At 38.0% G+C, this 12285-nt stretch overlaps 1 protein-coding gene across 1 annotated transcript; it reads right to left on the reverse strand.

Annotated features, from left to right (window-relative positions):
* Nucleotides 1-2790: 2790 nt before the first annotated feature.
* On the reverse strand, nucleotides 2791-11950 carry LOC307158878 (cytosolic phospholipase A2 gamma-like). Its single transcript, XM_079871852.1, has 15 exons — nucleotides 11869-11950; nucleotides 11507-11532; nucleotides 11052-11163; nucleotides 10820-10962; nucleotides 10491-10692; nucleotides 10018-10126; nucleotides 9755-9895; nucleotides 8262-8330; nucleotides 8116-8175; nucleotides 7807-7932; nucleotides 5603-5755; nucleotides 5389-5466; nucleotides 5141-5295; nucleotides 3738-3903; nucleotides 2791-3658 (listed from the first exon to the last, which is right to left on the reverse strand). Exons 2-15 carry the CDS (start codon nucleotides 11530-11532, stop codon nucleotides 3363-3365), a joined length of 1836 nt encoding a protein of 611 aa, XP_079727978.1. The 5' UTR covers nucleotides 11869-11950; the 3' UTR covers nucleotides 2791-3362.
* Nucleotides 11951-12285: the final 335 nt, after the last annotated feature.

A 12285-nucleotide genomic window follows, 5' to 3' on the forward strand; every position in this document is an offset into this window, starting at 1 on the left:
TAAAAAAACTGGACATTTGATTTCTAACAGTTCTTCTGTGTCCAACACTCCATCAAGGCTTGCCGACAGCCATGGCTCTTCTGTGCTGACCACAGTGACTCTGTGAATGACAGAGTAGCCGCAGCCTTTGAGCCACTGGCAAGCTTTGAGCTCACTCTCGTTCCCATAGCGTGTAGCTGCATTTCTGTGGAACCTTGGGTAGAGATGCTCATTAAGGAACTTCTCAGGACTGGCTCTGACTGGAACCCTCTTGGCAGAGCTAGCAGTGATGCGAATCTTACGAGCTTCATGCCATTTGTGTGAGGAACTCTGCTCATTGGGGATGCGCTCTAGTGATGCAGATTTGGCCAGGTCAAATAACAAACATTTCTGGCAGGTGGCTGGAACATCATGTACCCCATGTGGGAGGAAATCTGGCTGGGATGGCTCTTCATTTGGTTGAGCATTACGACATTCCTACAGGCAGCTTCAGGTGGCTCAAGCTCTCCCTCAGCTTTTCATGGGATTGAAATGCAGGGGTGGGAGGCAGAGGTGGGCATTGTGGCCTTGCTTCTATGTGCTGATATTGGTCAGTGTCTCTATGGTGTGCAAACCTGATGTCCACTGACCGCTTTGGGGCAAGGTTCCTGTGGGTTCCAGCATTCCAGTAGCATTCATCAGCACGCTATACCAGTGAGTCCCTGGGACACAGTATTCTGAACCTAACACAGAGACAATTACAGTCAGAATATTAAATATATAAAGATGTAGGGCCCTATTTTAACAATCTAAGCACATGGTCTAAAAAATATTTATATAAATATATATATTTTATATATAATATACTTTTTTATATATAATATAAATATATTATATACATTTTATATATAATATAAAGAAAATTGTGTGTAAGATAGGGCCCATAAAGATATTAATTTCAAGCAAAAATGGAGCAATTGGATCAATATACTGTACAGCAATTATACATCTTTAAGATTAAAAATGCAGACATCTGAATATACTAGTAATAAACTTACTTTGGATCCAAGTTATATGATTAGACTTGTACTTACTGTGACATATCCAGCCTATTACTGTATGTCTGGAGAAACTGACACCAAAACAGCGACTGATTAGACTATTATCATTTTGAAAAGTGACAACAGTAGATATTAAATATTACAGATTATGCTGTATGAGTCCAAGAGCTGATTTTTTCACCATGTACGATTTGAGTAAAATATACTGAATGTATCATGCTTTGGTGTAGACTAGATCTGTAGCTAACCTTGACTCCATACTATGTACTTACCTTCTTCCTCCAATATGAGATTTGACTCACTAGATACTTACAAATTCTCCACAATTCTCCAAGTCTGTGATACACAAATAGCATGTTAGTATAATCCACATTACCCATAAGGCTACATTTTATACTATTAATATGAATGTACTGATATACTAATGGTATGAATTTGTAAAGCTGCACACAATTCATGTTACATCACGTGGGCCAATAGTTTCTCCATATATATATATCCATAAAATTGAAGCTGCATGGCTACGTGACTTGCCGAGGCCAGCGATGCAAGAACACCTTGCTGTCTCTACAGCTCCCAGGTTTGTCACCAGTACCCAGGCCGAGTGTGCTGGTTTGCTGGACTGACTAGGCTGAACATCAGACTTCAAAAACACCAGGTCTTTCAGACATACTTGGTGGAGTAACACACAACCCACTTTACCACTGTGAAGGTACTGGTAGGCTTCAGTGCTCTTGTAGCTTTTCATAGCAGCACCATCTACTCCAAGGGACAGCACAAAATAATTGAATATATCCCCGTACATTATTTCTGACCACTTCCTCATGTCATCCTCCCAGTCGCCAATGGCGATCCTTGAAGGATGCAATGCACTTACACCATCCGACCACCGCAGCACAGAAATAGTGTGCTCCCATATGTTGGCCATGTCAGCTAATTACCGCAAACTAACGAAATAATGTATAACAAAAGTTTGCTTGCCATTTTTACTGATAAATTAGCTTTGTCTTGTAGCGCTGTTTACACTTCCTCTTTCTGTGGCGTTTGAGGCACCAACCGAGCCATTGCTGGGTGCCTAATGTTCAACATTCCTAGGGGGAAGCATGGTTTTGCCAAAAACCGTCGGAGGTTATGGCTTCAAGCCATAAAAAGCACACCATCTAACCTCAACACGCAAAAATCCGGTGCAGTATCAAAGTATTTTGACGAGCTGCATCACCACATAGCACGCAGTTGTATGCATCAAGGGATTTGTACGCTCTAATAATTATTTTGTATACACACTTGGTGTCTGAATAAGATAATTATATATATCATGCCATACAATTGCTGGCCACTTCTTGTCATCCACAATCCAAAGATCCAAAGATCGTCATGTATTGCGTAGGGATCCGGCAAGATCTCACCATTGCTGAGAGTAAGTTTTTTAAATATAATTTTATTATAAATTTTATTATTTTTAATATAATCGCCACGTTCGGAGGTACTAAGGCTTCCCACATAATCCATCGTCAAATCTTTTGATTTACAGTAAAATAACGTTATATGTGTGCAGTCATGAAATGTTGCAGGTCGTAAAGTAACGTAAACAAGGTTAACTTACATAAAAGCAAATTCGGGCTCTATAGATGCTGCACTGCTAACATTGGCTATTACATTACTAACTAACATGATAATTCATACATGTATCACAGTATGTCCGGATTTTGATTCGTAAACAGTTGGACGTTTTACATAATCTTATATTAATATGAAACACAAACAAACAGATCCAACTCTGAAATTGTAGTTTATTATTGAGACAAGAAATTACAAACAATGCGAAATCTACGTTAATTACAATGTTCTTTTACAGAACTCGGCATAACAGCTAGCGTTTTTTTTTTTGCCTCCTGGATGTGCGCGCATCCGGTATTGTTTGTATACAAGAAACCCGTGTGTATAGTTCATAAAAAACAACCATTTCAAAAGGTAAAACATTTTATTTCATAAAAGATAATACACAGTAGCTGGTGTGTTTTAGACTGGAACTCTGCATTTTAGGATAAAATCATATTTTTTTTAGAGGAACAGTTTATTAATTAATTCCAACAGAAGCAATATAATAGTTTAATAAGCAGTCTACCAAACTATGGTATTGAATAAATGTTGAGCATGAAGAAATAGCAGAAACATTTTGAACAATTTAAACAGAAATATAATTAAAACAGCATCTCAAGCTCTTCGAATGCCACACAAATCACACTTTGTAGAAAAAAGAAAAAAGAAAAAAAATGCTGATTTATATTAAGTGATGATTAAGACAAAAAAAAAAGAAAAATTGAAAAATCACTGATATGAAGATCAGATTAGTTTGTATTCAGATTCCCAGTCTTCGTTAAATTTCTTCATGTTGGCGTCTGGATCTTTTTGCCCAATGGCCGCACGGATCTTCTCCAGAAGTTTCACTCTGTTGTTAGATTTCTTCACGTTGGCTTCTGGATCTTTTTGCCCAATGGCCGCACGGATCTGCTCCAGAAGTTTCACTCGGTTGTTTGTGATGTTTTTTCCAGCGACCTCCATTAGATCAGTGATCTCCTCAGCGCTGTAAGAAGAAACTCTTAAGGTCTTATATTTCTTCCTCCACTCCTCAAGTTTATCTGAAGAAACATTAACACACTTAAATCAGAACACAGTTGATATTTCAGTTTTATTCAGGACATTAAGATCATAACTTGCCTCCACAGTTGACCACATTAAAGAGAGGGATGTGGATCACAGTTGGAGCGTTTTTGCCTTTGAACACATAGAAGTCCTTCGGTTTCTCTGAGTGTCCATTGGGAATGCGGACCTCAGGGAAAGGGATGTTTTTTTTCCTGCATGTTTCAGCAGCTATCTTCACTGTCTGCAGTGGAAAAACAGCACAGCATCATTTGATAAAAATGGTTAGACTGAAATCTCAAGTTCAAATTTAAGTTATTGACTGTCAGGTTGTGTAGTTCATGCACCAGCCAAGAAACCCCAAATGAGATGAATGAGAATGCTAATGAATAGTTCCCTATAGGTATAATAGACTTATAATTTTTTTTTTTTATATATATATAAAATATTAAATTATATATTGTATAATAGACGTCACACGCTACTGACACCTGCTGGTCAAAACAGTGTAATGCAACGTGTAATCTATGCAATTAACAAATGATCTGATGTCATTAAATATGAAGTGTCTGTACAATGTGTTATTTTATCAAATTTTGCAGGCCTCATACAGTAACAAAGACTTGTTTACTGAAATCACATGAATTAGCAATTACAATCACTGGTTCAAAACAAATGAGTCGGAAAGGTTTCAAAGCTTCACAAAATAACTTTTTGAAATCACCCATCATAAACTTTCTGCTCAGTGCGACCTCTGTGAATGTCATGAGGAAAAAATATCAACCCAGCAAACAGGGATTGTCTCAGGACTTTAGCTAACATTCTGGTAAGGTTCTCTCAGTTATGAACAAACATTATTCCAGTAACATTCAAGGTTGCACAAGATTCAAAGTGATTCAAGGCCCCAATATTCTCTTTGCAGTGATTTACAGTTAACAAACATCCCAAAGCCATCGACTGCTGAGAGCAACGTTTAGATGAATGTGAATGTGCTGCTCTTTCCTCTCAATAACACAATAAACACACAACAGAAATGAGAAACATCAGTTCAGAAAGCATCTGATCATAGAGATGTGGAGATGTTCTTGACAGATGAGCTCATTAACATCACACTGTTATGATAGTTTGATTATAAAGTATATCTGAGACTATAGACTATATAGATCTGACTCTGTGAGACTGTAGTTTGAATGAATCTCTTTTCTTCGCACGACACATTGACATTACAGTCCAGAACGGCTCTTTCAGCATCATCCTGAACATTGTATAAGCATTAGTTTCATGTGTAATTGAACAGAACAAAATCACATCTGTGAGTCCTTCACATAAAAATCAGTCGACAGGCTTTTAGAGACAAACTAAGAAGTCAGGAAACGTCATTTAAGTTGTTACAAGCTGTTCATACATTGGCAATTAAAAAGCAATTAATAGTGCAACTTCTTACATATAGCCCCTAACCACTATAAGAGAATGCGTAATACCTCGAAAGGATCATCCTCACTGAAATCCAGTGAAATGATGAGGTCGATGTCTCTCTCTTGTCTCAGCACTGAGAAGTAGGGGGAGTTAAGCAACACTGCAGCGTCTATATAGTCTCTCGTCTCACTTTCCTGAAGAGCGGAGGGCACTGCTTTGTCTGATAGCATTGGAGTGAGCGATCACAGCATTTAAATTAGGCTATTAATTATTCATATTGAATTGCCAGTTATCTGCCAGGGTCTGTTTTCACCTTTCATGTTGTGAAGAAAGTTGTATTTCCTGCCCCAGGTCCAACGAACCGCACACTCGCAAACGCTCAAGCAAACATCTGTAATAATGAAGGTTGGTGGAATGTGAAAAGGTTTGTATGGCATAAGGCTGAAAAACACTTTATGATTCTGACTGGAAGTTTTATGGCTAGAAAATCAAATGTGAAGTGCATATTAGAGACCATTCAAACTTACGGAGTGAATGGAAATCGAAAGAATCTGCAAATTCACCCAAACATTTGCATACATCCAAGGTGTATTTTCTCATAATCAGTTTTGCAGCTTCTTTATCAGCGAAATTCAGATTTTCCATTTGAAAAGTCAGCTGAACATTGCCTCCAGAGATCTCTGTGGAAGAAGGGAACACTATTGAGCTCTTATCCGACAACATGGAACTCTACATTGCATATATTGTTTTATTATGTTGGCCAAATGGTGTTGTGAATAGTGAATAGGCTGGCGGAGTTTAATGTTTATTCAAATGACTCTGCATCTTTACTTTGGTCATTCAGAATCAAAGCTTCCTGCTAACCGGGAATGTTCTCAAAACTTCAGCTAATGTTCTGGCAAGGTTCTCTCAAAGTTATGAGCAGGTATGAATGTCTGTTCAAAGTTATCTGGTCTTTAATAATTCTCAAAACATTAGCACAATAACACCAATCGTACGTGTTCATGTAGGCCAATTTTTTTTTTTTATTAAACTCCTTAGTTGGACATTCCTGTAACATTTTTAAAATGTTGCTACTTGTTTCACAATGTTTAGAGAACATTCAAAAGTAACGTTCCCATTCCTACCCTAGTGAAAAAAGTATACTTTATTGTATTTGAGAGAGAGATATATAGATATAGATATAGATATAGATATAGATATAGATATAGATATGAAGAGTTCAGATGCAAAAACCTCTAAATGCCATCTGAAATTTCCTCCTAGAATGATCATTTTTATGAAGCTTGTATATATATAAGTTCAGTAATTTCACTTAAATGGCATTGAAAATGACCTTTTAATTGCCGTTTAAGTGAAATTATTGGCTGCTCCAAATGGCTGCTCCAAATGGCGTGACGTCCCTATACAATCACAGTCAGTCATGATATCTTAATGAAGAGCTGCACGCTGCTTTGCCAGAGGAATAATCGGAATTTAATGTTTTAAATGTTGAATGTTTTTGTTTCAGCAGGTTCATCAATCTCCCATTTCGGTCAATATAGTCATTGCACGCTATAACCTTAAACTCAGATGAGATCAATGATGTGACTTGTTTAAAGGGATAGTTCACTTTGAAATAAAATTTTGGTATGTTTTAGCTTACCTCAAGGGCATCCAAGATGTAGGTGTCTTTTTTTTCCGCAGTAGTTTCAATTTGGATATTTTTAGGTCAAACCGTTCTTGTCTGTCAGTCATATAATGCAGGTCTATGGTCACTGTATCAAAGAGCATGCACAAAGTCCAAATTAAAACAATTCCCCATCGTCCAAATGAAACAATTCCCCATCGTAAGTACACATTGATGGCATAAGACACGAAACGAGCGGTTTGTGTGAGAAAACGAATAGTATTTATATCGTTGTTATCTCTTGAAAACAGCACACGTCCAAATGATCTGAGGGCGCGGGCGGGTATAGATGTATACATAGATGTTGCCTTGGCTACTGCAGTTCATTGGAACGAAACCGTAGCCAAGGCGACATCTATGTATACATCTATACCCGCGCGCGCCCTCAGATCATTTGGACGCGGCTGTGTTCAAGAGATAACAACGATATAAATACTGTTCGTTTTCTCACACAAACCGCTCGTTTCGTGTCTTAGGCCATCAATGTGTACTTATGATGGGGAATTGTTTCATTTGGACGATGGGGAATTGTTTTAATTTGGACTTTGTGCATGCTCTTTGAAACAGTGACCATAGACCTGCATTATATGACTGACAGACAAGAACGGTTTGACCTAAAAATATCCAAATTGAAACTACTGCGGAAAAAAAAGACACCTACATCTTGGATGCCCTTGAGGTAAGCTAAAACATACCAAAATGTATTTTCAAAGTGAACTATCCCTTTAACATGATCAACCCAGTTATTTTTTTATGATCAACTCTGGAAGTATTCATTCGCTCAAAAAACTTAATTTGATCTAAGACTGGAGATTGAGGGAAAGCAAAAGGGACATTGTTTAATTTGTATCATCGTTAGGCTACTCTTAATCTGCATCTGGTGTTGTGCCACAGACCTAATTTAAATATTATGTAAGAAACAGAAATCTGATAATTTTTCCACATACAGAGGCTACTTAATGGGGCGATTTACATCTGACCACTTCATACATTTTCTGTGATGGGATAGCTATCCGATCGTGAAAAGACCAGGTGTAAACGCAGCCCATTTGAAATCTTTACCATCCAGCTTTGTTCTGATGGATTCATCGAGATCGGACTGATCAATGCCTTTCAAAATCGAGAGATTCATGTCCGCGACATCCTTGAGCACCTGGAGACAATCATTTTCACGTGTGGGGTTTGGATCTGTTGAAGACGACACACATTGAACAAACCCCACTGTTGAATGTTTGCAAAGCAATGATTTGATAAATCTCTTCCCCCATCAGATTGATTATTTTCAGAGCCTCACATCAGCCTGACCCGCTGAAGAAACCCAAAACCCATTTAAGATGCTCTGACTCACAAAAGCAATAAGAAATGCTTTACCTTCCTCCATTCCTTCAAACAACACCGTTTCAATCCCAGACGATAAATAACTAATTAAACCTGGAGAAAATAAAATGGAATCAGACTTATGGTAATGAAATGACTGTCAGCTTTAGGCTGAGTCTTCAGAACAAATGCAATTGCACCTTTTACTGCTGTCCAGATGATGACTTCAAGGTTCTTATGCATATCAGCAAAAGCACTGCCACACAGACCTGCAGAAAACACAGCAACAATCTGTCATGGTGGGTGGAAGCAGGATCCACTGCAGCATTCTTTATTTCACACTCAAAACTACGCAAATATAGACTCAGGAACGGAACCAACATTAAGAACTGACAAAGGCTGACGCTAGACACAGGGCTTAAATACAGAGGCAGACAAGATAAACAAGATAACAAGAGGGCGTGGCTAATAGGAAACACCTGGGGAGACTAATCAACATTAAACATAATGGGGAACACAGACTAGAATCATGACACAATCAGGAAGATTAAAGGGGGGGTGAAATGCTATTTCATGCATACTGAGTTTTTTTACACTGTTAAAGAGTTGGATTCCCATGCTAAACATGGACAAAGTTTCAAAAACTAAGTTGTACGTTTGAAGGAGTATTTTTGTTCCAAAAATACTCCTTCCGGTTTGTCACAAGTTTCGTAAAGTTTTTTTCGAGTATGGCTCTGTCTTACGTAAGATAGGGCGGAATTTCCTTATATGGGTCCTAAGGGCACTTCTCCGGTAAGATCGCGGCCGCGCGCGCACTCGTAGACTAGAGCAAGAGAGTGAAAGCAGTTCGCCATCAAAGCGCCCTGCCCGGCTTTTGGGAAGTCAATGTCACCAAAGAAGTGTGTTTTTGGTTGCCAGGGCAAGACAACCCTGCACAGATTCCCAAACAACCCAGCGTTAAGGAACCCGTGGATGGAGTTTGTTTTCCTGAGCATAAACGGAGTTGTGTAAGACTGTTGTTCCCTGCATTTCGACGATGATTGTTTTATAAACAAAGCCCAGATCGACGGATTTGCAGATTGTCTAATGCTTAAGGATCGAGCAGTCACAATGATAAAGGTTCGGTGAGTAAAACTGCTTCATGTCTCTGTGTGTTGTCACTAGCTTGGCGCGTTAGCACAGCTAAGCTTCGCCCACACGGCCCGCCCCCAGCCGCTCGTTTTTTTCCGGAAAGACTCGGTACAGCCTATCTTTCTTTTATAAATATAATAAAACTAAAGACTTTTTGGAGATATGAAGGATGCAGTACTACTCTATAGGTACTCAAGATTAACAGGAGATTGAGTGAAAATGAGCATTTCACCCCCCCTTTAAGATAAATAACGAAATTGTATGCATTTTGAAATAAAATATGTAACAGAATAATTTCAATCTAAAAACGGGTTCACTGTGGTTCTATATAAAACTCTAGGGTTCTTGAATACATTTTAAAGTACCCTTTATGCCCAAAGGTTCTACATAAGGAGAAACGTCTTAAATTATTGCACAATACTTTCACGTTTCAGGTAATAAAGAATATTTATGAGCTGTTTAACTCATAAGATCAGAACAGACCCCTTTTAATGTTCTTTTTTTCTACCGTAACTGTTTAATTTCAAAGGTTATTAAACTCTCCTGTAACAGAGTTTGTTACCTTGCAGGTACAGCATGTCAATCTCAGGCTGGTTCTTGATCTTACGGCCATTTTCAAACTTGCTGCCAAACTTGGATGTTTCCACAAACGCTCCAGTGAGGGAATAACCGGCTTCATATGGAGTGATCTCAAACCAGGGGTCTGCAGACAGAAACACATCCATATAACAGCTGACACAAACACAGAGTAACACTGTCTGTATTTCACACACACACACACACACACACACACACACACACACACACACACACACACACACAGACCTCCATCGTTGTCGTTGTTCGGCCTGCAATGCTTGTCGATCGCTGTGTAGATGGGAAACGGGTCTTTTTTGTGCCGGTTCTTCTGCTTTGTGAGAGTGTGTTCGTCTATCTGAAGAGAAATTATTTTAAGTTGCCTGGGACATAAACAAGGAATCAAAATGCATTTGTCTTATTTTAAAGTCACTTAATTTCCTGGAAGCCAATTTCCACAACATAAGAAGAAAAAAAATCTCTGGTAAATCAAAATGATAAAATTATGACATACTAAATCTAAATTATGACTTAAAAGTCATAATGATGAGATAAAGGGTTTATAAAGTTTTGATCACATAATTATGACTTTTATGTCATAATTTTTACTTTTTCCAGTTGAGACTTTTTAGGTCATAATTTCGATTTATCATCTCATAATAATTGTCATTCTTATGACTTACGAGACGATGATATGAATAGCAAATATACTTTTTACAGACCGCTTTCACATATATCGTGACGATCATCGTTGCCCAGAAGTCAGTCAAGCTGAATACGTCTTTGTCAAAGCAATATTTCTTCAGTTTGGCATAAGCATCTCCCCAGGTGACTTTAGGACCGTTGAGTCTCTGGACGATCTTTCTTTTCACAGTCTCTAGTTTGGTGGACCAGTCTGGCTCCTGATATAAGGAGGCCATGCACCTTCAGAAGAACAACATATGCGCTCATTTATGACATTCAACCTGTGTGTGTGTGTGTGTGTGTGTGTGTGTGTGTGTGTGTGTGTGTGTGTGTGTGTGTGTGTGTGTGTGTGTGTGTGTGTGTGTACCAGGTGGATCCAGAGACTCCGCTCAGATAAAGCACACAGTCCAGAAGACCTGCTTTCTGGAGTTGATCCAGGGATCCCAGCAAACCCACCATGGCTCTTTGACCTCCTCCAGATCCCAGTAATGCAATGTTTGGAACTTTGTTCTGAAACACACACCGTTTAATTTAGCAAGCAATTGATGTTCATTCGCTACAACACAGTTTGTTAATATCCAGAGAGATAAATGAAGTACCTCACTGCAGGGTATCTTAAGTTTCTTCAGGCTTTTCCGAATATCCTTTCTCCTTCTGACTACAAACTTCTCCTCCTCCTTATTCAGAGAGTGTTTGATTCTCACCGAACCACTGCAGAGACGGACCGATTTTAACATCATATACAGCTATTTCAATACTTTTTAGATTTGAATATTTTGTGGTTCACTTCACATTTTCAAGTTTTCAAATTTTTTAGTTTTTGCAGTGATGCAATAGAAGAACCAACTTAATTTCCCCAGAACCTTTCAGTGATCAGTTCTTTAAAAAAAAGTGTGAAAACATGAAAAAAAAAGGTGTGTCTGAAAAAAGTGTTTCTACTTTTTGTGAATATTTTGTGTGTTGTAAATGTGGAACCATCTATGCCAATAAAATCCTTTATTTGTAAGAGTTTTTGATCAGATATTCTCATAATTATCCAGAGCAGATTACGTACCTTCGCCGGGATTCAACTGCGCCCATCTATAAAACAATAGAGTCAACATTAAAGTTAAAATCTATCATTTGAAAGATAGGGGAAAACCTAAAAATAACAATAATATTATAATATCACAGCATTGTTTATTACATTCAGTCAAAACTGAACTTCAATAAAGTCAAATGTTAATTCTAAAGCTACTGTTTTTAAACATAAGTTGCTATATAAGGACTATAACTTTACACTCAGATCATTCGTTACGGTTATTGGTATCGGACAAGTTTAGATTGGATTCATTCATATATTGTTGTCACTTATAAATATAATAACTTTAAGCCTATTAAATGCCCTGTTGTAAAAGCTTTAGAACATATACTCACTGTTCTTGATAGTCTTGTAATATCGTGAGGCTACAGCAATATCAGCACAGCAGTCGTCGACTCTCAGATCAGACAGAAGAGCCTCTTTTATAGGACTAGATATCATCGTGAGAGGTGGAGGTGATGAACATGAACTTACACAATCGTATAGAGAGAGCAAATGTTCTTCCATGCAGTTTCGTTGAAGAATGAATGCAAGTCAAGCATCAGATATGCATATGGGTGTGAAAGGTTTGTGTTAAAACTGAAGAGTTTGTGTTGTTCAGCGTGTTCAAAGGTCTTTTCTCTATGGCTTCATGCACATTTGTAGTAAAACATGGTAAACTGTTGCACAGGTTAAGTCACATTTCATCCAAGATTGTGATTTTTTAAAGATTTATCCTAAAGCCACGTTAGTTTAATATTGATTTAAACTAA

The sequence above is a fragment of the Squalius cephalus genome, assembly GCF_949319135.1.
Source record: "Squalius cephalus genome assembly, chromosome: 5".
Lineage (NCBI taxonomy): Eukaryota > Metazoa > Chordata > Actinopteri > Cypriniformes > Leuciscidae > Squalius > Squalius cephalus.